The 26617-nt window shown below is 48.0% G+C and overlaps 1 protein-coding gene across 1 annotated transcript; it reads left to right on the top strand.

The window, feature by feature from the left end:
* The first annotated feature begins 1200 nt into the window (after positions 1–1200).
* On the top strand, positions 1201–26617 carry LOC118618447 (lipopolysaccharide binding protein). The gene is given in 16 exon segments (XM_036244690.1): positions 1201–1324; positions 3057–3171; positions 5070–5198; positions 8723–8878; positions 9392–9455; positions 10736–10799; positions 12537–12628; positions 13150–13326; positions 14784–14843; positions 17103–17270; positions 18561–18628; positions 19171–19213; positions 21329–21392; positions 22441–22517; positions 24138–24218; positions 26612–26617. Coding segments are annotated over 16 exon segments (1488 nt in total).

Raw genomic sequence — 26617 nt, 5'->3', positions numbered from 1 at the left:
AATAAAAGTTTTAAATACCAACAAGCAAAAAGATTTTCTAAATACCTATAATCCTGCCCGTCCAACCAGAGACAATCCCTCATAACTCCTTGTGAAGAACTTTCCTGATTGGCGAACATGGGACTAGAATAAAGAAATGAAATCTCATTATGTGGTGTCATTAGAAACCGGCCCCTCACGACCATATTTACAAATACATCAGTTTCCGCAGCCTCACTTTAAATGGCTGTATCATCGGTAATTTAACCAGTGCCCTTTTGTTGGACACCTGAGGTTGGGTCCCCCTCCTCCTTTGCCTGTTTCACATGGCACCACAGTGGGCATCTCGGGTTCTGTGACATTTGTACACTGACTTACTTATGTAATGCCTGGGTCCCCAAGCAGGCAGGCGTTTAATGATTTACCAGGTTACCTTCCCGGAAATTTTACTACCACCAAGGTTTGAGAAAGCACGTTTTCCCAGGCGGGATGGGGGTGGGGTGGGAACGGTTCTTTTTTAAAGAAACAGAGTCGAGCATAAAGAAGATAGCATTTGGCCCTGGCCGGTTTGGCTCAGCGGTTAGAGCGTCAGCCTGCGGTCCGGAGAGACCCGGGTTCGGTTCCCGCTAAGGGCACGTACCTCGGTTGCAGTTTGTCCTCGGCGCTGTCGGTTGTGCGGGTGGCAGCCACTCGATGTGTCCCTTTCACATCGATGTTTCTCTCTCTCTCTGTTCCTCTCTCTCCTTCCCACTCTACCTGAACAAAAAATGGAAAAATGTCCTTGGGTGAGGATAAAAAAAAAAAAAAAAAGAAGAGAGCATTTGGAAGGCCTCAGACTGTCTCTGCCTCCCAGCTCTGCCATTTGCTGGGTGCGTGATCTTGAGTGTGTGGCCTCTCTGAACCTCGCTTTCCCAGTCTGTACAACCCGGCCCTCCTAGCAATGAACGTGGAGTCTTTCTTTGGGAAGGGTGGACAGATATTGCCACCTGGGGCCCGGCCAGCCCATCCTCTGACCCTGGGGCGACAACAATGAGCTTCTAAGTATGACCCGTGACCCCAACAGTGTCGCAAGCAGGTTCCAGTTCCTGTGCCGTCCCTCCCTTCCTGTTTCCAGGAACCCATCCCCACACTGGAGCTGGCCCAGCCCTGGGCACAGCTACTTAAGGGAGCTGGGCTCAGCCGGCCCGGTGACAGTCCTGGTCCATCCACCAGGAATCTAAGATGGGGGCGTCAGCCAGGGCCCTGCCCCCTCTGCTGCTGGCGGTGCTGCTCACATCCTTCCCGGGGGCTCTGGGTGCCAACCCCGGTCTGGTGGTCAGGATCACAGACAAGGGCCTGGAGTACGGTAAGAAACGAAGGCTGCCGGCTGGACTGGCGGACCCGCTTGGCGCCAGGCTGCTCTGGGTATGGCGGAGCACCCATAAGGTGCTCTTCCTCCGGCCGTGTGGCCTTTCGGGCCCTGGCTCGGACTCTGGCCTCATCACCCAATTGCTGTGCCACTCAGGCACTAACTTGTCTTAGCTGGGGTCCCGCCAACCAACAGAGACAAGGACTTGGGTGTGAGTAGTTGATTTGGGAGATGCTTCCAGGACACACCACGAGGAGGGGGGGGGGGGTGGAGTGAGACGGAAAAAGGAAGGAGGGCAGGAGGTGGGTGTCACTAAACCAGCTACCACCCAGTGACTGCAGCAAGTCCACTGGAGAAAGTCTTGGTAAAGGTTGAAAATATGTGCCTGGAAACCAGAAGTCAGAATGGTGGTCACCTCCGGGGGCCAGTGGAGACCCAGGAGGGGCACAAGGGCACCTGTTGGGTGCTGAGAAAGTGCTACCCCTTATCCGAGTACATGTGTGCATAAAAACTTTCTAATTACCTAGCAGTACTGTAAGATTAGTGCCCCTTAGGTACTTTATGATTTTATACCTCCATTTTAGAGAATGAGCAAAAGTAGGAGTATATTTTAAAATATGCTGAAACAATGCTGCAGAATTAATCCATCCAGGGGGCAAGGGGTGTGGGGTATATACCACACCCCATAGTAATTGATCAAGGGAAGCCCCTCAATTCATGGAGCCTCAATGGCCTTATCTATTAAATGGGGTAATAACATTCCCTCAGGTAGGGTTGTTAGGAGCGCAGACTGTCTGGGAGCAGAAGGAAGGAAATCAGGGAAGTCTTCCTGGAGGAGGTGAGGCAGAAAAAATAAGTGGAAGTTAGCCAGAGACAAGGGGGTGGCATTCTGGCACAGGGGCTGGCACATGCTTCTGCTGAAGGGAGGACTGCCAGTTGAAAAGAGGCAGACCGTTGGTCATCAGTGTGCACATGCCCTCCTTGAGGGCAGAATCCTCGCTCCCTCAGGTTTCAGAACAAACAGAAGACCCTGTTGATATTAAAACCCTAAATCAGGCAAAATTTGCCTTTTGTTTCCTTCTGCATGTGAATGAATGTACCATGTTTATGTAACCAGAGCTCTAGACTTGGACTTTTTGGACCTTTCTGTGTTTTGAATATATAAACCCGCCTTGCTCTTCCCGGCATGGACTGAGCACCTGCTGTGTACCAGGCACCAAGCCAGGAGTGTTTTTGATCCTCCCAGCCCCCTGCGCTCTGCATTGATTTCCTTTAATCCCCATGCCCCCCACGGAGGAAAGGATTGTCATTGCATTTTGACAGATGGAGAAAGTGGAGGTCGAGGACTTGTTCAAGGTCATCCAGCTAGAAAGATGTGAAAGCCAGGATTCTATCCCTAAAATCCGTAGTTTCTTCATGCAGGCTCGATGTCATGAAGGACAGGAAAGAGAGCCACCCGCCCAAGTACACAGCCCTTCTCCCCTCCTGGAGTTGCCGACACAGGCATTGGCTTCCTCGTTCATAAAATGGGCACATGCCACACGTACTGCAGTGACGTCCTAGGTTTTTCTTAAGCCACCTGGCATGCAGAAGGGCTCATAACCCATAGCTGCAATTCTTGTTAATAAGGAGGTTGGCCTTTGCCCCCAGGGCGGTGGGAGCCCTGAAGGGATTGGAGGGGAGGAAGGCAGGCTGGCTAGGCTGACTCCCAGCTTCTTCCTGTCCACAGTGGCCAAGGAGGGGCTGGTGGTCCTGCAGAGTGAGCTGCTCAGAATCACGCTACCCGACTTCTCCGGGGACTTCAACATCAAGCATATTGGACGTGGGCAATATGAGTTCCACAGGTGGGAACTTCCGCTAGGGCCCTGAGGGGGCTGGGCAGGCATGGGAGCCTGGAGAGCAAGAAAGAGCCCCAGGATTGGGCCGGGACCCCCCTGGGACAGACAGGGGAATCGTTCTTCTCAGAGCCCAGAGGAAAGTTCTGGGAGGGAAGTAGGCTCCTCTATTCGCTCACACAACAAATATTAATGAAGACCTACTAACTGTGGACCTGAGCCTCAGTTTCCTTATCTGTAAAATGGGGATGACATTGCTACCTCCTTTGGTTAATAATGATCCAGGCTCTGGTATGACTCCTGGACCTAGTCTAGAAGGGAAGATAGACCTTAAACTTCAGGTACAGTGGCCCAACTGATAGAGCTGAGGTTTGTACATCCGGGGGAGTCAAGGGAGCTTCCCAGAGAAGGTGGCATTTGAACTGAGTCTTCAAAGAATTATTAGATATGAGCAACTAATGCTAAAAAAAAAAAAGGCATGAGACAGTTCTTTTTTTTTTTTTTTTATCCTTACCCTAGGACATTTTTGCATTTATCTTCAGATAGAGCGTGAGGGAGAGAGGGAGGAAGAGAGAGAGAGAGAGAAACATCGATGTGAGAGAGACATATCGACTGGCTGCCACCCACACGACCCCAACTGGGGTCGGGGACAAACTGCAACCGAGGTACGTGCCCTTAGCAGGAACCGAACCCAGGACTCTCTGGTCCACAGGCCGGCGCTCTAACGGCTGAGCGAAACCGGCCAGAGCGAGGCAGTTTTTGAGGGGCAGGCAACAGAAGGAGGGCAACTGAGCCCCAGCTCATCACGCCCTCCAGGCTCACTACCACCGTTCTCTTCCTTCTTTCATCCAGTCCATCAGCAAACATGTGCCGAGCACCTACTGTGTGACACACAAACAAAATGGGACTTGACCGTTCTTTTGCTATTGACGGCCCACAAGAGTGTGTCACCTTGGTTTGCTGTCCTCAGCCCTTTTTGTATCTTTTTTTAAAATAAGTTTTTATTGCCCTGGCCAGTTTGGCTCAGCGGTTAGAGCGTTGGCCTGCGGTCTTGAGAGACCTGGGTTCGGTTCCCGCTAAGGGCACGTACCTCGGTTGCAGTTTGTCCCCGGCCCTGGTTGGGTCGTGTGGGTGGCAACCACTCGACGTGTCCCTTTCACGTCGATGTTTCTCTCTCTCTCTCCCTCCCACACTCTATCTGAACAAAAAATAGAAAAAATGTCCTCGGGTGAGGATAAAAAAAAAAAAAATTTTTTTATTGATTTTAGAGAGAGAGTGGAAGGGAGAGGGAGAGGGAGAGAGAGATAGAAACATCAGCTGCCTCCTGCAGGCCATCGGGCCCGCAACCTGGGCATGTGCCCTGACCGGGAATTGAACCAGTGATCTCTTGGTGTATGGGCCCGGTGCTCAACCACTGAGCCACACCAGCTGGGCCCCTTTTGTATCTTCACTTGAGCTGCCCTTGGCTTTCCCTGAACCCGATTCCCCCACCTGAATGTGTGGAAGGAGGGATGGCTGGGGGAAGGAGCTGCAAACCCAGAGGTGTGTGTCCATGGGCCGCACTCCAGATCCCACCCAGGTGCATGAGATTCGTGGGCTCTGATCCTCAGTGTGTGGCTTCGGGCAAATACACCCTCCCATGAGTCTCTATTCCCTCCTCTGTGAAAAGGGAACCAGAACTGTGCTGACCTGCTCTGTGCTGCCCACGTGACGCGATGGGTGTGAGGCGCTCAGCAGGGCTCTGTGGTTGGTGTGGGCACACAGCAGGCGCTTGGTAAGTGGGGGTAACCAGGCACCTGCCTGCAGCAGCCCTGCTGGTCCAGTCCCTGCTTGGGGAGGGGATGGTACCAAGGTGAGAGCAAGACTCCAAGCCGAGTTGACACTGCCCTTCGTGTCTCTCTCCTCAGCCTGGACATCCCCAGCTGTGAGCTGCTAAGCTCTGCTTTGACCCCTCTTCCCGGCCAGGGCCTGAGTCTGTCCATCTCCGACTCCTTTATCCGTGTCCAGGGCAAGTGGAAGGTGCGCAAGTCATTCGTGTAAGTTGGCTCGGCTCCCAGGCTCTCGAGACCCCAGTCTTGGCCTTGCCCCATTCTTCTTGGGTCCAAGGGGTTCCTAGCTCATCAGAAGGGCCACATGGTGGATGGAGGGAGGCCAAGGCCAGAGATGCCCCCCTGCTCCTCCAGGTTGCAAGTCCTGGCTCTTGGACCAATCTCTTCCCATCTTCTGCCTCTTTGATGGGTTTGTCCACAGGCTACTTGAGATAACATCGTGTTTTCTTGGTTTGCTTCCCCCAGCGGCAGACTCCAAGGCAAGAGTTCAAGTGCAAATGCTTTACCTGGGAAGTGATCTCAGAAGGCATCCATCAGGGTTTGGGGGAGTGAGGCAGGAAGGGAGGGAAGATAGGTACTCGAGAACCTCTGGAGATAGTGTGGCTGGAGCACACTTCTGAGTTACCCCAACGCAGATAGGTGACCTTATCTTCCTATTTGCCATTGGTCAAGGGTGGCTCCCCGGCACTAACTCTCTAGCACTTGGAACCTCCAAGGTCCTTGAAGGGAAGGTGTGTTTGTCTTCATGGCTGCCGTATCGAAATATCCCAGGCTCATGGTTTAAATAACAGGAATTTCTTTTTCTCATACTTCTGGGGGCTAGGGGTCCAAGATTAAGGTGTCCGAGGGTCTAGTTTCTTCTGAGTCCTCTCTCGGCTTGCAGATGGCCGCCCTCTCTCTGTGCACATGTCCTGGGCGTCTCTGTGTCTCCTTCTCACAAGGACACCAGTCCGATCAGAGTAGAGCCCACCCTAGTGGCCTTATTTTAACTTAATTCCCTCTTTAAAGGCTCTGTCTCAACACAGTCACATTCTGAAGCACTGGGGTTCAGGCCTTCAACATACGGGCTGAGGGGGGCAGGGCATGATTGGGCCCATAACAAGAGGGCTGCCCATCCCTTCTGGGTGACCTGACCGTGTTTCCACTAACACCTGCACTGTCTGACATAGTAGCTTCTAGCCACATGTTTATTTATTTTATTATTTTATTTTTTGTTCATTCTCAGCCAAGGATATTTTTCCATTTTTAGACCGAGTGGAAGGGAGGGAGAGAGAGAGAAACATCGATGTGAGAGAGACACATTGATTGGTTGTCTCCCGAACGACCCCGACCGGGCCCCGGGGTCAAACCTGGGACCCAGGTACATGCCCTTGACCGGAATCAAACCTGAGACCTTCAGTCCGCAAGCCGACGCTCTAACCGCTGAGCCGAACCGGCCCAGGCCCAGCCACCTGTTTTCACTGAGGACTTGAGAAGAGGCGGGAGCAACCAAGCTCTGCTGCGTGAAACCCCAGATTTGGAGATTTCGCCCAAAAAAGAAGATAAGAAATCCCATTAATAATTTTATATTGATGACACGTTGAAATGATCATTAAAATGAATTACTTTCTTTTTTTTTTTTGGCCTTTTTTAACATGGTTACTAGGGAGTGTTAAGTGGCCACGTGGATCGCATTGTGTTTCTATCGGGAGCTTTGGAGAGACGCCCGATCTCGGTCACCTACACACGCACTCATTCAGTTCCCAAGGGAGAGATCAAGCCCACTCTCCTGCCCTGGCTTTTCCCACGGAAGGAGATGCAAGGTCTCTTCAGAGGAGTGTGTGAAGCTCAGCCTCATTTGTTAAACCTTTTTTCAGTATAATATTTTTATTGAGGTGCAATTCACAGAACATTAACTATTTTTTTTAAAATCCTCACCCGATGATATTTTTACATTTATCTTCAGACAAAGTGGGAGAGAGAGAGAGAGAAACATCGATGTGAGGGAGACACATCGATTGGTTGCCACCCACATGACCTCAACTGGGGCTGGGGACTGACCGCAACCGAGGTACATGCCCTTGGCCAGAATCGAACCTGGGACTCTCTGGTACACAGGCCGACGCTCTAACTGCTGAGCAAAACTGGCCAGGCCACATTAACTATTTCTAAGTATACAAGTCAGTCGCATCTGGTACATTCACAAAGTTGCGCAACCAGCACCTGTATCCAGTTCCAAAACATTGTTGCCACCTCAACAGGTAACCCCATACCCACTAAGCAGTCACTCCCCAATCCCCCTCCCCACCCCCAGGCAACCACCAGTCCACCTTCTGTTTATGGATTTGCCCATTCAGACCATTTCATATCAATGGAATCATACATGTGACATTTTGTGTCTGGCTTCTTTCACTTAGCATAATATTTTTGAGATTCGTCACAGTATAGCATGCATTAGGACCTTGTTCCTTTTTATGGATGAGTAATATTCCATTGTATAGATAGACCACCTTTGGCATTATTATTATCATTATATTTATTATTATTATTTTAATCCTCACCCAAGGATATGTTCATTGACTTCAGAGAGAGAGGAAGGAAGAGAGAGAGAAAAAACATCTATGTGAGAGAGAAACATCGACTGGTTGCCTCCTGTACCTGCAACCTAGGTATGTGCCCCGACCAGGAATTGAACCAGCGACCTTTTGGTTTACAGGATGACACTCCAACCAACTGAGCCACAGTGGCCAGGGATGGCCTTCTTCTTTTGTTTTGTTTTGTGTTGTTAATCCTCACGGCCTTATTCTTTTTAACGGCTGCGTAGCGTTGATGCCCACAACTTACTGAATGTGTCCTCACTAGTTGACCCATAGGTCACTCTTTTGGTTTTTGTTGCGACTCATGACATTCCACTGAGCTGCTCCTCACATACATCTTGGCCAGAAAAGCCACAGAGTAAAGGCTTAAAAGGCAAATTACTGGGCCAAAGGTGTGTGTGTGTGTGTGTGTGTGTGTGTGTGTGTGTGTAATTAGGAGAGCTCCCACAAATGTGTATTCCAGGGGTGATCACCCAGCCACAGAGCCTGGGCTTCTGTGTGCCCACACCTGCCCAGGCACTGCGGGGAAAACTTCAGAAGTTGTATCCATCGGATGGGTGGAGACTGGCATTGTGATGTTTATTTTTAATAATTTTTCACATGCTTCTTTGCAATCAGACTTCCTGTTCATATCTTTGATCTCTTTCTTTTTCTTTTTCGTTGTCTTTGTCCTTTCTTTATAAGCTTGTTCTTTGTGTATTAAGGAAATTAGCTCGTATGTTAAGGAAATTAGTTCATACAGTAGCTCATCTATTAGGGAAATTAGCTCTTTGGCTCACTCACGATGCACTGTTTTCTGTTTGTTTGTATTTTACTTTGCATTTCTTTTGTTCACTGGAGTTTTAATTTTCTGTGCTGCCATGTGTACCAACTATTTCCTTTTTGGCTTCTGAGAGCTACATCCTGCCTAGAAAGACCTTTGCCCACTCTGACCATAAACAAGTGAACCCAGGCTTTGTATAGATCTTTTATGGTCTTCTTTGTAATAAATCTTCGCTTTGTAATAAGTATTTGCAATACTTTTTTGTAGTTAAATGTGTGCACCAGCTCCTCTTAGTTTGGGGTGAGAATTAGACTTCCTGTTTCATATCCCGCCCCCAGATGGTGATTGACTCTAGCCTAGGGATCCACCATCGCTTCTCTTACCTCCTCCAGGAGACTACGGGGCTCCTTTGACCTGCAGGTCAAGGGCATCACCATTTCGGTCAACCTCGCCCTGGGCAGCTCGCCCTCGGGGAGGCCCACGGCCACAACCTCCAGCTGCAGCAGCCACATCCGTGACGTGGAGGTGGACATGTCGGGAAACTTGGGGTAGGTCACCCCTGAGACAGTGGCTGGGGTGCGGGAGCACATCGCGGGCACTGGGAGGTTATTCCCTGGGGACACTGCTGAGATGAACAGATACAGATTCAAGCCAGGAGGGTTGGTGAGCCATTTCCACCAAAAAACTCCAGGAACTACCATCAGGCAAGTGAAATCCGGCTGTTGGAGGAACACCAGGGCTTTTGGCCAAAGGAGAATTTATGAAAAATAGACAAGCCCTTGGGCAAGTCTCTTTGAGTCAAGTGTCCTTGATTAGGAAAATGTGGATTGTTGAGCCCCTCCCCCAAATCTACTGAACTTGCTTGGGTCCTAGCAGGGGGCTGGGACGCCAGATGCCTCGAAGCAGTGAGTGTGCTGGGAGCTGGGACTCTGAACACAGCAGGGTACCAGGACGGGGTAGAGAACCGGCCTGGCTGGAGCGCAGGACATGGCTTTCCCTGCTGCCCACCATCACTGTGCCTGTGGCACATGGCTGACCCTCCACTGTGCTCCATTCCCCAGGTGGCTGCTGAATCTCTTCCACAGCAAGATCGAGTCCAAATTCCGAAAAATATTGGAGAGCAAGGTAAGAATATCCAAGCCATGCAAAGGCTGGGCTCAAGTTATACTTGGGCCCAAGGCCCAGAGAGGACAAATCATCTGCCGAAGGTCACAGAGCTGGTGTGCAAGCTGGGAGCAGCACGTAGGTCTTTGGACTCGGAGTCTGTCTTGTAAAGCAGAGAATGGTTAGATGCTTGGCCACGGGTAGGAAGCAAGTGCCAAGCAGACGCCCACCCCGTCTCCGGTTTGGTCCTGCTCACCTGCCCCCACTACCCTGCATTCCACAAAGGCCAGAAGGAAAATCAGCACTTCAGTGCCCGCAGAGCCCAAGCGGGAAACTTCGAGTGTGTGAACCAGGTGGGAACCCCGGTGCCTCCCTGGGCAAGCTCAAGAGCACCTGCCTTGGATGGGAAGGCAGCGATATCATCAGTTTTTCCCATTAAAAAAAAATTATGTGAAATCTCCAAATTTTGACTCTGGCTAAAGCAAAGAGGTCTCTGCCAAACACTCACTTCACTCCAAACTCCCGTTTCAGAGGTATCACATGCTTGGAGCTGTGTCTGTAGCAGTGACTGTGCTTGGGGACAGAGAAAGTCATTAAGGGGAAAATACACACACTGACACCCCTGCACCTTGGCTCAAGGTCTGCTTTGGCTTTGAGTGCCCCCTGGTGGTCGAATCGAAATAGCAGGCACACCCCACAGATTGGGTGTGGCAAACTGCATTCTGTGCCTTTTCTTATTCTCGGGTCCTGGGGTCTAGGTGAGGTTGGGAAACAGGCCCGTCTCCTTCTCTAGCACCCCGTTGCCACGTTGTAATGTGTCAGGGGAAACAGAGAACGCTGATCAACCCAGCCAACCTGTTAAGGGATGACATTTGAGAAGTATCTACATTAAGCATTCACGTATTTGGATGGCTACGTCTACTCACTTTCTAGTTCTGCTATTCCACTTGAAATTCTGGGAGTCCAGGGTCTCTCAAAAGAACTGTGTTTAATGATGGAGTTTCAGGCCGTGCCTCCAGCCAATGTCCCCTCAGCAGGCTGTGTAGGTGACTACATAACTCAGATGTCCAGCCCTGGGATTGACTGGAAGGTCTAACTGGACCCTACTGGGGGCCATGTGGGGGCCTAAGTGTTTCTGATTATTTCCTTTTGTTCAGTACCTGGCACATAATAAGTACTTATACGTTTTTGTAGAATCAATGATCAATGAGCAAATATGTGAACCAATTTGACTAAAGCAATAAGCACTGTGCCAGGCCAAAGCCAGGGAACCCACTCAGGCTCTCTCTCACCCTCTTCAGATTTGTGAAATGGTCCAGAAATCGGTGACCTCTGACCTGCAGCCTTATCTCCAAACTCTGCCAGGTAGGGTGGCCCCCGCCGGACATTTTATTTCTATTAATCCTTTTAAAAGCATATATGTATCTTATAAAACCTTAAATGGGACAAAAGTATAGAGAGTAAGAATTCAAAGTCCCTTTTTCTCCCCAAATTTTCTTCCAAGAGGTAACCTCTGTGTTGAGTGTATCCTCTTAAATATATATATTTTTTGCATATACAAAATATACATATATATGAGCTTATAAATGTACATCATATATGTATTCTTTTGTTCATGAATATATGTGTATATGCATAATTATGAATATATTAATCTATACAGTGTAGACATTGTCCTTTTGTAACTTGTATATGTTGGAGATCAACACTTATAAACTGATCACATTTTTAAAAACTTTTTTGTGGAAGTTAATACTTAGAGAAAAGTGCTCACATCATCAGTGAACAGCTTGAAGGGTTTTCACAAGCTGAACACATGTAATACCAGCTCCCAGAACATGATTGCTCTTTCAAGCCCCCCTGTGTCTCCTTCTGTCACTACCCACCGCTCAGGGGACAATAATATCCCCACTTCTACCAGCAGAGGTGAGTTTTGCATTCTGCCCCTACATGGAACCTTGTAGTATTTAAAGTCTTTCGTCAAAAGCAAAGGCTTTCTTTGTTCCACTTTGAAAGGAGTGTGATCCACATTGTTGCACTGTCGAGTTCATTCATTCCCCTTGCTGTGTCGACGTCCTTCCATGTATTTATCCGTTCTACTGCTGAAGGTCATTTGGGTAGTTTCAGTTTCAGACCATTCTTCACAGAGCTGCTTTGAATATTCTAGTGCATACAAGGCCTGTCTTTAGGTGATACCTAGGGGTAAAATTGCAGGCTCACGTGGTATGCACAGTTTCAGCCTATCAGATCCTGCCAAACAGCTCTCCGACGGAGCTGTAACAGACCTCACTTTAAGAGCTGTGCAGTAGTCCCTCCTCTGGGTATGTCTTCATTTATTTAACGAGTCCCCAGACTTCGGACACGCAGGCTTGCTGCCGTCCTCTGCTATTGCCAATATGGGGAAGGAGGTAGCTCGCCCAGCCTCTTTGCCTGCACATGTGAGTGACACAGTAGAACAGTTCTCAAAAGTGGAGACCCTGGATCTAGAGTGCACATGTAAAGTGTGTGGGGACAGTCCTCTGAGAGCACAGCCCCAGGCCCTTACACCCACTTGTTGACATCGCCCTGCCATGGAGGCCCAGGGAGGCTCAGACAACCCATGGGGAGACATGGATGTCCTGTTCCTCCGGGGCTTCAGGGGGAAGTGCCTGAGCCCTCTGGACATGCCTGGCCTCCCTGGTTATTTGGTCTGTGTTGCTAGGAGGCCAGTTTCCCCTGAGATCAAGGCCTCCACTGTAAACTTGAGGAGCAATACCCTTGGTTAGAGAATTCTCCCCCTTGTGTGGCTTCCTTGGCATGGAGCTCCAGATGTGAGCAAGTCCTGGGCTCCTCCTGCCCGCGGGATGCATGTGTGTATTTCCCTGGGACCCACTCAAGCTCAGGCTGAGATACCCCTCCATCCCCATGGCTAGCCCCCCAGTGGGACAAGAGAATCCAGCTGGTGTCTTTCCTGCAAAGCAGCTCTTCGCCCAGGACTGGGCTGGGTGGAGGGTCTTGAGGCAGAGGGGCAGGGGGCTCTGAAGAAAGTCACAGGAGTGTAAGTCAGAGCCCTCACCCCTTCTCCATGTCTGGCTCCTAATTCTGCCTTCTCTTGATTCACAGTCACAACAGAGATTGACAGTTTCATTGGCATTGATTACAGCTTAATGGAGGCGCCTCGGGAAACAGCCCAAATGCTGGATGTGATGTTGAAGGTGAGGGTCCTAGAGCAGGGGCTTGGTGGGTCCTGCCTCAGTGTGGTGTTCGTCCCTCAGGATCAGCTCTTTCTTGGAGCCTCTGGTCCCCCGGCTTCAGATCTATCCTCATCTCTCCGTGGTTCCAGCTGTGTTGAGAACAGGGCAATAGGGAGTGGTGGGGAGTGTTCCCAGAGCTAGGATCCTCTCACAAGTGTCTGGAAACTCTTAGGCCTTGTAACTTCCCCTCCCTCTTCTTTCTCTCCTTCACCTTGCCCACCATGCAGATGAGGTTGACGAGAGGGTCTTGCCAGAAGGTCTTGTGGGTTAATACATCAAAGCTGGCAAGTTTTATTTTTTTTTATTAAGGTATTCTGGACATGCAACACTTTGACCCAAAGGGAAACGTCTTTAATGGTGGAGTTCCAGGCAGTGTTTCTAGCCATGCCCCCTCATCAAACTGTATAGGTGACTACCTAGCTCAGATGTCCAGCCATGGGATAAACTTTGAAATTCAAATGGACCTTATTTTCTCTCTCCAGGCTGAAATTTTTAACCTTGATCATCGCTCCCCAGTTTCCTTCCTGGCTCCTGTCATGAGCCTTCCTGAGGAATACAACCAAATGGTCTACTTTGCCATTTCTGATTACGTCTTCAACACAGCCAGCCTAGTATATCATGAGGCAGGGTACCTGAACTTCTCTGTCACAGATGATATGGTGAGGATGGTGACAAAATAATGCTTACAAATGACAGTGTAACCTGGCTTCCTTTCCTCTTTTCCTTTCTACCCCATTTATATCAGTGACATAATAAATTATGACTAAGAAAAAAGATCAAGACCAGGAAAAGTATGTTAACACAATTTCCTTTTTCACTCTGGCTGCCAGGAAGCTCAAAAATCAAAGTTCTTTCTCTCTTATAACAAATGTGGTTTTTTTTCTTTCTTGTCTAAATCTGTTATTCTAATTCATATTTTCTCTCATTCTGATGGTTTGTGGAGGTTTTTTTAAAAAAAAAAATTTAGAGAATAAAATGCATAAAGTTATATAGAACAGTATATAAAGACCAAGTTAAAAGTAAAGCACAATAGCCCTGGCCGGTTTGGCTCAGCGGTTGGAGCGTCAGCCTGTAGACCAGAGAGTCCCGGGTTTGGTTCCCGCTAGGGGCACATACTAAATAAAATAAATAAATACATACATACATAAATAAATACATAAATAAATAAAAGTAAAGCACAATTATGAAGGCACTGGACCCATAAATTGATTTTTTAAAAATCACAAATCTGTCTGGGAGCTTCCTCGTAGCCAAAGTAAAAAGGGTACATGATTTAGTGGTTCATGGTAAAAAGAAGACACAAAGTCTACCTAGAACTTACCTCTAAAACAACTCTCTCAAATGTGGCTTTGCATAAGGAATACTAAACTTTATAGTGGATCATGTTTTTAATATTTTTAACTCTTTAATATTTCTGGGTTTCAGAAGGTTATTTCCTGTAGCTCTTGTAGCCCATGAACAATGTCAGCACAGTGGGGGAAACACAGGGTGGTCCCATTTGGATGACCCCGCTTCCCTGGTAATGAATCAGGGACTGTCTGGTGGAAGGTTGGAGGGACCTTTTCCCCTTTGAATGAGTCCTCACACGTGCGCAGGCTTTTCCCTCCTATTATCACATCCCGTTCACCCACCTGTGGTGCAGTCCTTTCTTCTGTGGATGCGATCGTATAACTGTGTTTTATCGAGCTCACTATGCGCCAGGCTTCGTGCCAGAGGCGGTGTACCTACCATCTCACTGAGCCCTCGCAATGGCCCGACAGGTGGAGGCTGTTATGAACCCATTTATAGGCGAGGGAGCTGAAACTCAGAGAGGTGAAGGGAGTGGCCTGAGACCACACAGTGACAAAGCCAGGAGCGACCTGGGTCTGTGTGACCACAAATTTCACTTTCAGGAACCCTCCCAGTGGGTCCTGCATGTCACCTGTGTCCCAAGGAGAGCAGAGTCCCCGCAGACTCATGTAGTCCTGTGGAATGCAGGCCAGGCATCTTGTCCCTGCCATGGCAACCCCGGGCATTCAAGAAGTGCCAGTCCTAAACACCCCCCACCTCTCCCTCTCTGTTTAGACTTTCAGCTCCAGAAGGAGCACCCTAAAACTTCTTTGTGTCTCTACTGTAGGTTCCACAAAGCTCTACCATCCGACTGACCACCAAGTCCTTCCGTGCCTTCATCCCTCGGGTAAGGCTCCCCTCGGCCCTTGGTGCAGGCTAGCTTTCAAGTGTTTCTCTGTAAAACCTCCATGCTCCTCTCGGCAAGAGTCAGGGACAGCAACGAGCCCCGGGAAGGCCAGGGTGCTGTGGGTTCTGGGACTTCCTTCCCTTAAAGCCCCAAGAGCACAGGCCTGAGCCCCGGGTCACTGGGGACCACAAGTTGCCTAGTCTTTTATCAGTGCTATCTGAGAATCCCAAGAAACGCCAACCTGTTCCAAAGCATGTCCCCTCATTAATGACATCAATTGAAGAGGGCGTACTAGGGACCAGACACTGTTCCTGGTGCTGTAAACAATTATTTGTTGACTGGATAGTAAATTCTCATGGTTCAACATTCAAATGACATGAAAAGCTATAGAATGGAAATTCTCATGTCTACTCCTGTCTCCTCACCACCCAATCTCCACCCTGAGTCCACCAATATTACTAGAGTCTATACCCCTTCTGGGAACGCTCTTTGTATATTCAAGTTTGTGTGTCTTTCCCCTATATTTTTGCATAACTCGGGGTATGTTATACACACCATTTTGTATCTTATTTTTTCCCTTCCTGTACAAGGAGATCATTCCGTACAGGCCAATAAAGACCTCGCTCACTCTGGTTTGTGGGGTACCAGTCGGCCACTGCAGGGACTGGCCAGAGCTCATTTATCCAGGGAAGGACCTGAAGGCTGCTTCCAGTCTTTGGCTACATCAGTGTTGCAGAGAACAACTTTGTAGCTCTCTTTGCTGGGCTAAAATCTTCTTGGGCAGCATCTCATTTACTCCCAGAAATCCACTTGCCCTCCCCCCCACCTCCTGGGTCCCCCCAAAACACAGATCAGACAGGCTATCGTGTTTAACATGCCTGGCAGAAAGCCTGATGATGGCCGAGAGGAATTTTAGCGCTGCAGTGCCCGGGCTACGTCCTTCCGTCAGGCGCCCCCTACAGGCTCTTTCTGTTCACAGAGCCCCACAATAGCCCAACCTGCCACAGCACTGCCTCTTCTAGCGTTGGCCACATCCTGGTTCCAGCAGGGCTTTTGCCCCAGAAAGAGGAGCAGACTCTCCTTCCCGTTCCTGCTCGCGTCATATTCAACCAGGCAGGGAAACAGCTCAGCCCACCTCCGTAGTAAACAGAGAATAACCTGGTAGCTCTCTTTGCTGGGCTAAAATCTTCTTGGGCAGCATCTCATTTACTCCCAGAAATCAGGTGTACCTCCTCAGTTTCCAAACATCTCCCTTTTGCGATGGGATGTGGATTTGATATTTGCATGACTGAAAGGCCCATGGGGCTGTTCTTTCACCAGCGCCCCCCCCCAAGAAGGAACAGTCCTGCCCCTCCGCACCCCAGTTAAATCCTGTACCTACCTCTAGTTAAACAGAAAATTATGAGCACCTTTGAAACGGAGGGATCCAGTTGTGTCATATTCCAAAAAACGTTAGAGTCTGATCTCTGTTACGTAGTTACCTGATTGTGATGAGGGTGTGAGAAACAATAGCTCTTACCCCTGCCCGGGGAAAGAGTGGAGAGTGAAAAACTGCGTCTGACCCTTCTGGAGGAGAATTGGGCAACTCCTGTCAGAATGCTCTAAAAATATCTGCCCTGGCCAGTTTGGCCCAGCAGTTAGAGCATCGACCCGCAGACCAAATAAAGCTTTAGAGCCCGGCCGGTGTGGCTCAGTGGTTGAGCGTTGACCCATGCACCAAGTGCGTGCCCAGTTCGATTCCTGGTCAGGGCACATGCCCAGGTTGTGGGCCCGATCCCCAGTAGGGGGCATGCAGGAGGCAACCAATCAATGTTCTCTCTCATCGATCTTTCTATCTCTCCCTCCCTCTCCCTTCCTCTCTCTAAAATCAACTCAAAAACAATTAAAAAAAAAAAAAGCTTTAGAAATACCCCTGCCTTTTGACTCAGGAATTCCACTTGCATGAATGTATCCCCCCAAATACTAGCCAAGGTATACAGGGAGTGGTCATTATACTGGCAAAACCTTAGAGACAACTTCATGCCCAACAGTACTCATGCACAGTGGACTGCAGTGGGGCCGAGACATAGATGATGTAAACTCTATATGCCTGGCATGGGAAGACGGCCTGTTACGCCGCTAAGAGAAAAAAGCGCAGCGCAGTTTATGGAAATGAAATCAACCAAAAAGCATTGTCAGATGTATCTGACTTTCTCCAGACTCTCCTGGCCAACCTGAATGTTTCCCTCTCTTGACATAATCTCCTCATTCTGTCCCCAGTTAGCCAGACTCTACCCCAACATGAACTTGGAGCTCCAGGGAAGAGTGGTCTCTGCCCCTGTCCTGAACTTCAGCCCTGGGAATATCTCCTTGGCCCCCCAGATGGAGATTGAGGGCTTTGTGCTCCTGCCAAACTCTGCCAAGGAGTCTGTCTTCCAGCTTGCAGTGGTAAGGTTTGTTTCTGCAAATGCTCTTCCTTTTTCCTGTGTGCTTTCCCCCCACTGACCACCTGTCAAATTCCTTCAGATTTCAACCTGAATATGACTTCCTCAAAGAGGCCTTTCTTTATTGCTCTCATCCCATTCTACCTTAGGCCCCTTGTCATTTTTCTCTTGTAGCACTCTATCATTTTTCTTCGTTACATTTGTTATAAATATATAAATATATAAATATATATATATATATATATATATATATATATATATATATATCTTTGCAAATGTATTTATCTCCCACTAAATGAGTTTAGGCTTCTGTGGGGAGGAAGGTATAGGCGTCTTTGACCTGATTGCTCTGCTCTGTAGATATCTGACCCTCCAAAGACTACATTTCCCAGGATCCCTGGCAGGCTGACATACAGCTGGCAGGCACTATCAGGAGAATGGAGGGCAGAAAGAAGGAAGAAGCAGAGTATTTTTTTTTTCCCCTCTCTTTGTCTTGGTCAAAGACTGGGGGCATGACTGTGTCTCCTCCATGGTAGCCCCATAACCCCAATCACCTCTGTTCTTTTGGTCTTGGGGTGGAAACAGCTTCCTGCCTCAGCTAATCTCTGAGTTGCCTCTTCAACTCTTTTTTTGTTTGTTTTTGGATTCTCAGCAATTCCATCACTTATATAACCAATTCCCTGTATTAAATTCTCTCTGAGTTAAATGCTGAGCGTTGCTCCTCTCCCAATGAACCCTATCTTATTGAGGAGGTATTCGGAGCCTTTTGGGGCCCTTGCTCACTGGATGGAGAACTTTGCTTTCATTTTAGGTTTGAAACTCAACAAGACAAATTTCTGGAAGGGTAATTGCACCTAAATGCTATATCTACAATTTGATATTGTTATTATTGTTATGAAAATTGTTATCAATATATTTTAAATTAAAACATAACCTATTATTATATTATCATTATTATTATATTACTAGGGCTGAATTTTAGCTCTGAGATAGCTAGAAATGATCCCTTTAGAGATCTCCAAAGACAGGTACACCACACTTTCTCCCGGTAGTCTGTTCAAGGTTTAATTGCTATCATAGTCAACAATTTCAAGCAAAAATGTTCAAGTTTACGTTCAAACATTTATCCAGCCTCTACAGTGAACCTTCTGGGAGTCTATAGCCTAATAGATGGGCTCCTGCTTTAATTCACTGAGCTGTTTGTTTAGAGAAGACAGCTGGTCTTTATAGTTATCTTTCCTGTACATGACCACATCCCTCATTCAGAACTATTTCCTTCTACTGGAATTTCCAGACCACTAACTTGTCCGCCATGGTGACCTTCAACACCAGCAGGATCACTGGGTTCCTGAAGCCAGAAAAGTAAGTCAGCCTCCCACCCACATGGGGGCGCTCCACTGGGCTCTCTCCATCTGGCACTGTAGCTGATTCTCTGGAGCTGGGGATGGGGAATGTGACCAGATCCTCCTGTCAATGTTAGGGACCCAACATTTGAAAGAAAAACTTTCATTTTACCCCAGTTGGTCAATTTTTTTGCCCCACTGGCCCTGCTTCCACATACTTCCTTTCCACCTAACCCTCATTACTTCCGGCCTTCTACAGAATGTACTAATACTGCTGTTTCTTAACCTATGAATGTTAGGCAGCAGCTATACTGACTTCCTGAAGTGAGAGATAAAGATTGAGCGTGTTTACACTACCCACCTCCCCTCTTCAAGTCTTCCCAATAAGGTGATATCATTGTTTTCAGTTATTCAGTCATCTTTTTCACTCCCAACCCTACCCCACCCTTGGCCTTGTGCCTTCTCAAGCCAGTGCATCCTCGTTTCTGGGGACCGTCACATTGCTTAGGTCTCCCGTGGACATAATACCCACATCTCTGAATCGTCTCTGATTCTTTTTAGGATACACGTGGAAGTGAAAGAGTCTAAAGTTGGAGTATTCAATGTAAGTTATTATTATTGAATGACTGGGGTATTAATTAATTCAGAGTGTTTACTAAGCAATGCTATGGTGCCTAAGAGTAGAAAGTAGAACAGGAGAAGAGTTGCTCTCTGCCCTAGAAAAGCGTAGAAGCTCTCAAGGACATAAAACATGGGGCCAAGCAAAAGTTACATCCCAATATAAGACAAATTAAATCTTCTGTTGGGCCTAATTATTTTAACTGCAAGAAATAGAAAGCCAACTAAAAATGTCTTCAGTATACAAGAGGAATGTATAGAATCATATAATTAAAGGACAACAAAGAAAACTAAGGCTAGACATTTCGGGCATAGCTGGATCCAGGTGTTCAAATTAATGCATCAAGATTCTCTCTCCATTCCTCTGTCTGTTTTCATCATTGTTGGCTTTATTCTCAGGCAGATTATTCCCATTGGTGAACCCCCCCCCCATATTTCCTGTAGTTTCATTTTTCAAAACCTACAAAGAAAAATTTTTTTAAATCCCTGTGCTAACTCTCATTGGATCATTCTTAACCGTGTGCCCATTCTTTAGCCAATCACTGTGACCAGAAATTCAAAAAGGTCAATCAGCCAAGGATGGGTTTTCTGAAGCCAGAATCTGCAGTCCCCCAAAATATGGACTGAAACTGGAAAGGAGGGTTCCCCAGGGGAAAGTAGGGGGAACTCAGTTACTAAAACAAGAGAAATGGATGGTTGGACACAACAAAACCAAGAGGCGATTCCACAGAGGAAAAAGTGGTGAAATAGACGGCCCCCTGTTAAAGGAGGAAAGAGAATGGGAAGCTGGGCTTGGGCTGAAGCAGTCACGGGGAGATTTCTGAAAAGGGGGAAGATGGGTGATGGCAGCTGCTCCTCGCAGGCCAAGGAGGGGACGGGACGACTTTAACCTTTCATTGTTTTCCTCTTTACTGTCCCAGGGATACTGACCTCCTCCAACCACCCTCACCCTGCTCTCTCTTCTCAACTTTCCCCTAAGTACTTATGAAGAGGAAATAAACACCTAAAGTGTGGGGAGAGGCACTGCCCACAGGGACCCGAAAGGATGACTCCTTTGAGAGAATAAAGTAAAGAATGATGCACTAATATTGTATTGGTGCATGGCATGTAAAAATGTTCTTTAAAGTAAAACATATGGTCCTGGCCAGTTTGGCTCAGCAGTTAGAGCGTTGGCCCACGGACCAGAGAGTCCCGGGTTCGGTTCCCGCTAAGGGCATGTACTTCGGTTGCAGTTTGTCCCCGGCCCCAGTTGGGGTTGTGCAGGTGGCAGCCACTCGATGTGTCTCTCTCACATTGAGGTTTCTCTCTCTCTCTTCTTCCCTCTCTCCCTCCCACTCTATCTGAAGATAAATGCAAATAATAATAATAATAATAATAAGTCCTCGGGTGAGGATATAAATAAATAAATAAATAAATAAATAAATAAATAAATAAAGTAGAACATATGTAAAGATCCACAAAAAAGTTATTCATCAGGTTTTTGGAACATGGGATTAAAAAAAAAAATAAGCAAGAATGATAGAATCAGCTAAATCTGGATTCAAATTCTGACCCTGCTGCCCAGTTTCTAACAGGTCACGTTCATTCTGTCGGCCTCAGTTTTCTTTTCTGTGAAATGGGGACACTAGTGTCAACTTAAAGGGGTTATTGTGAGGACTGAAGTAGATATACGTAATGATCTGAGCCCTATACCTGGCTCATAGTGTTAAAAGTTGTGTTTCTCAAATTTTGTTTATTGCACAAGCAATTCAGGAAAACACTCTCACTGTAAGAAAAATTAAATACTGAAGATAAGGCTCAGCCAGACCTTGAAGTTTTTCTTACAGGAAAGGTGGTTGGGTGTGCAGTCTTCCAACAGTTTTCTATCTCTTTGCACACATATAAGTGTACATCTTGATGTAGGCATCTATCTGAAATTTGCTTTTTTCAGGCCTTTTTGTCATGTCAGCACATACAGCACCACCTCATCTCAAGGCTGGCTGTGTGGAGGCTTATTGGTAGGCAATGTGGCACATGTGGTCACAGTGTTCTCTGCCAGGTGGAGAACGCTGTGGCCACCAGGTGAAGAGACCACATGTGCCATTCTACTGTTCCCCACCAGGTGGAGCTGTTAGAGGCGCTGCTCAACTACTACCTTCTAGACACCCTCTACCAGGAGGTCAATGGTAAGAATCACCATGGATTTTTCCTAGTCAAGAGTGGACACTACTTTTGGGAGGAAAGAGGGCTGGACTTGGAATTGGGGAACAGGGCTCTACTGCAGTCTATGAGACCTTGGGTGGGTCACTTTTCTATGAGTGTCAGTGGCCTGCCTGTTTTTGCAAGGGGAGTGTTGAAGTCAACCTCATTTCCCTCCGGGGCTTAATACAGGTTGAGGGACTGGGGCAGCTCTTTGGACACTCACAGAAGTGCCCCCTAAACCATGAAGTGGCAAGTGGAAGACTAAAGACTAAGTTAACGCAGAGAGCGCAAGGTAGTCCACCTCTGAATCCACATTTCTGAGTCAGTTGCCAACTCCCTAGTCAAAAAAGAAAGCATCAAGACCTAAACCCCATCCCCTGACCGGTTTGGCTCAGCGGTTAAAGCCACAACCTGTGGACTGAAGGGTCGCAGGTTCATTCTGGTCAAGGGCATATACCTGAGTTGCAGGTTTGATCCCCGGCCCTAGTCAGAGTCGTGCAGGAGGCCACCAATGGACATGTCTCCCACCCTCCCCCACACTCTATCTAAAAAACAAAACCACAATGGAAAAATATTCTTGGGTAAAGATTAAGATTTATATATATATATATATATGACTAAACCCTGTTTCCATGAGGCTCTATCTCATTTGGCTGCAATAGAAAGCAAAGTGAGGGTGGAGGACAGAGAGCAGATGCCCACAGCTTCTTACCATGGCGTGTCCCGCCCAACCTACCACTCCTTCCACAGCCTCATGGCTGCGAGCTCAGGCTCCAACGGCAGCCTTCCTGGGCTTTCACCCCAGTTCTGCCCCTTCCTAGCTCAGTGACCTAGGATCAGTTACTTGGCCGCTCGGTGCCTCAGTTTCCTTATCTGAAAAACGAAAAGAATAATCTCATCTCCCTCAGAGTCTTTGGTGATTATTAAATGAGAATATTCTGTGTATAAAGTTTGCACAGAGGTATTATTTTTTAATCTTTGTTTATAATTGTTATTAACAAATCTCTCTCAATGTTGTGCCTCAACCTCCAGACAAATTGGCAACAGGTTTCCCCCTTCCTCTGCTACAACGTATTTGGCTCTACGACCCTGTTCTCCAGATCCACAAGGTCAGTGAGTTCAGGGGGCTCGGAAGATTTGGGGAGGGGATTGTTTAGCTCTCCAGGTTCAGAGGCTAAAGCTCGGTGGGTGAGGTCCAGCCAAGCCCTGCAGCTGGGAAAGCCTGGACTGGGTGGGATGCTGGATGCCACAGGACGTCCACCTGTCCTTCAGAAATGGTGCTTCTGTTGGAGCGGGAGGCGGTTGACAAGGTCTGTGCTACACTGTTCTGCCCTTCACTGGGAGTGGCCTGGGGTAACCTCAAGACCAGCTCATTTTAAAATACTGCAATCTTACATATGCGGACAGGCCAAGTTCTAAAAGCCATTTGTAACTTTTTAAAACATCTTCTAAATTCCCAAGTGGAAGAGCTTTATTATAAATATATGTTTGGTGTGCTCCCCCTCCCAGACCCATTGCCCTCCACATACACCCACAGTTTGAATTTTGGTGTACTTCCTTGAGTATTTTTTATGTCTCTAAGCATTTTAAAAAAATATTTGTGTGGTTTGAATAGTTACATTGCTGGTGCTCATACCTGTTCTCTTTGTTTTTGTTGCAATTTAGTCTTCCCCTGCCCACGCCCCGACCCCAATGTTAAGTACTGTCTCACCCACCAGATGAACTATAATTTACTTAACTATTTTAACATCAAGGAATATATCTAATTCTTCACTATTCTATCCACTATTCTGATCGAGCATTTTATGGTCCATCTATGCCCCACAGTTCAGGTTATCTTTCTAGAATAGCATCTGCAGATGGGCTGTCTGGGATGGTGGGCTTGTGAGCATCAAAGGAGATGCTGCATTGTGCCTGGTACATCATCAACATCCAGCAAACAACAGCTACTGAAGAGAATGAAGGGTCGGAGGGTGGTCAGGAGCACTGAAACACTGGCCAACTGGTATACTTGAAAATCAAATGTCCAAAAGTCTTTTGGGTACAAAGATACTCAACACTCAACTGCTGTTGAGAGTTTACAAAGAGTCAGAGTGTTGTTCAAAGCAAAGACTGAGCAACAATTCATGCAGCTGGCCTCAGTTTTTTCTTCTGTACAATGGGGTATAGCTCAAACCCCACCGGGCTCTTGAAACAATGAGAGGTCAAGTACAAAAGCTTCTAGCTCAGTTTGGCACGTGGGAAGTTATTGGAAGATGTATTATAGGCTATCATAGTCATTCATATTTTGAGGTCAATTCTGTCCATTCATTTGATGCCCAAAGGCAGGGGATGTATTGCTATGGAAAAGACTAGGACTTTGCTTTAACTTTAGAATCCCTGCCCCTTTGGTGATGGAGACCCCTAAGGAGGTAGGAACATAAACTCCAGAAGCTCACAATTTTGTAATATTTGCCAAAGAGAGAACATTTAGGTGACACAAAGGACATTTATGAGGCCTGCCAGGAAGCAGCAGCTTGGGAAACGGCAGATAAATCACCACCTTAGGGAAAGTAGCTGGCAAAAGCTGTGCTTTATGGAGACCATGGGGGCAGAGGCACACTCGCGATTTACGCCCTGGCCTGGTTGCTGGCAGAGTTTCCACAGACGTGGGCCTCCTTTTAAATCAGAAATGCACTTTTTGGAGTCGGGGATGCTTTAACCATCCTGCTCTGTCTTGTCTCTCCTAGGACTTCCTGTTCTTGGGTGCCAACATCCAGTACAAGAGAGACTGAGGGCCAGGAGACAAACGAGGCTCGGGGGACAGCAAGGTGCATCTCCAGATCTGCAGGATATCCCCAGAGATTCTGGGAGGAGGAAGACTTGTCTGTTCTCAGCGCTGGGGGCGAGGTCTGTCTGGCCTCTGCCCCCACACTCCTCCTCTTCCGGACGTGCGCCCACGTTCTGGACTCTGGACTTTACTTTCTCCACCAGGAGGAACCACGGTCCTCACTGGCCTGTGCAGTCTTTAAGGGCAGGCACTTTTTTATTCACCATCTGATCCCCATGCACAGTGCAGGCGCATAGTAGGTCCTCAATAAATATTTATTCAATGGATCAATGAAGGAATCACCTGGTCCTCCAGCTGGACCTCCCTCCTGCCCACCCTCTTTTGCCCATGGGATCTGTGGTCTCCAGTGTTTGACCCTGACCACACTCCCCTGTCCCATTGCCCCTGCTGTGGGGACCTCAATGAGAGAAGGGATTCTGCTTCCCGCTCAGCCCTGGACCTGCCATTGGTGCCTGCTCTCTAAGGGGCTTGTTTATGGGCAGTTCGTGGGCTCATTTTAATATATGCTCCCCACCCCCTCACTTCTTGCCTGCTGCAGACACAGAGCCGATGGGTCTCCCAGAAAAAACTCAGCCTCCTACTGCTTTCCCCATTAAAATGGGTATAAATTAGGAGAAAATGGATCCGTCTAGGTTTTTGGTCAGACCCAAATAAAAAGCTCACCCAACCGTTGTGTATGAGCCCCCAGCCTGGAGGGAGAGGCCATGGTTTCTAATTATTGCACAACCAGACTTTGATCAGACTTACTAAAGAGTGTTTTCCAAGTTATGTGATTGGTTACCCCGGGACTGGGAATCAGAAGACTCCTTCGATATTCTTTCTGTTGTGTTAATGAGCAGATGGATGGAGCTGCCGGCTAGCAGATAATTCACAGAGAATGGACTCATTTACCCTGTGTGTGTGTGACAGATGCATCCAAGACAGACTGCACAGCACCCAGCTGCCAGCAGGGTGAGCCAGGGCCTCCCGCCTTCCCCTCGTTCCTTTGGCTCTCTGGTCCGCCACCATCCACCCCTGTGGTGGACTCGAGAAAGGCTCAGACTTCTTCCAGGACTGGCCATATTGCTTTGAGCAGGTACCATCCCCCTTGGGGTCCTTGTCTATGAAGTAAGAGTGATAGTAATAGTAGCTACTTCCTAGGGCTGTTATAACGATGATGTTAGATAACCTATATAAAAAGGATGCATTCAGCCATAGTGGGGATTCCATATGTACTGGCCGAACATGCTTACCAAGCACCTGCCATTTGTGGGCACTGGGTTGCTCAGCACGGGATACGCAGAGGCGGTCAGACCCAGTTCCAGTCCCTGCTCGTAAGAGCATTGTCTCAGATACGGTGGACAGAGCCAGTACTGATTCCAATGTGTTTTCTTTGAGACAAGGAGGGAGATGATTCCAGGAAGTACCAGTGGAGAGAAAATGAGACAGGGAAGTGGGGGGAGCCTAGGAAGGGTACGTGATCAAGCAGTTGCCACCACAGGTGACGAGCTTACTCTTGCTGGGAAAGTCTGGGAGTCAGTGAAGAACAGTCCTCAGAGCATCCACTCACGAGCCAAGAGAACTGGGTTACGTATTCACCATCCGCCATCAGTCACTGTTTGAGGGGAGCGCCTGGGGGACGTTAGTTCTCTGGTTCTAGTCTGGGCAGAGCATGTCCAGTGTGCCTCTGCCTCTGGCTGATTTTAACTGATATCCTTTCCCTTTAACAACCTGTTACCATGAGCAGCACAGCTTTCCGTGAGACCCTGTGAGTCCTTCTAGAGACTTATAGAACTTACAGGTGGACGTGGGGACACCGGCAGCTGGTGTCAGGAGTGAGGGCGGTCTGTGGACTGTGTCCCATCTCACTTCACAGGGGGTCTCCAGTTCTCCAGCTCCTCCTGTCAGCAGACATTCCACTGGCCTCAGACCAGCAGATGACACTTGATATCTGTCCTCTGTGGCCTGGCTGAGCCTGGAGGGCCCCCATTTCCTGCCCTCCCCCCCCGCTGAGTCATCCTCAGCTCCACTCTTGGTGCTACCAACCCTGTATCGGTCAGGCCCCCTAACGGCACACTTCAGAATCCACTCTGGTTAGCAGAGGCAGAAGGAGGGTCTCAGTCTCCGGGTCGTTAAGACCAGCAGTGGTTACAATCACCCTCGCGCACAGTAAGCCCTCACTGAACGTCTTCAACAGGTTCTGCGACTTTAAGTGAAATGACATACCATGAAACCAGTGTTACCATCGGTGTAAACAAGACTTAAGTTCCTACAGCATCTCATCTATATTATAACGAAACGACGCTGAATGAAAGAACATTATTCAAGAACCTGCTGTATATGTCTCTGGTCTCGACCCCTCTTCTGAGATTCTGACCTGTCCCCTAACTATAGGCTTGA

Source organism: Molossus molossus, unplaced genomic scaffold, assembly GCF_014108415.1.
Source record: "Molossus molossus isolate mMolMol1 unplaced genomic scaffold, mMolMol1.p scaffold_m16_p_6, whole genome shotgun sequence".
Classification (NCBI taxonomy): domain Eukaryota; kingdom Metazoa; phylum Chordata; class Mammalia; order Chiroptera; family Molossidae; genus Molossus; species Molossus molossus.
The sequence above is the reverse complement of the archived record's forward strand: the minus strand, read 5'-3'. Positions and strand labels throughout refer to the sequence as shown.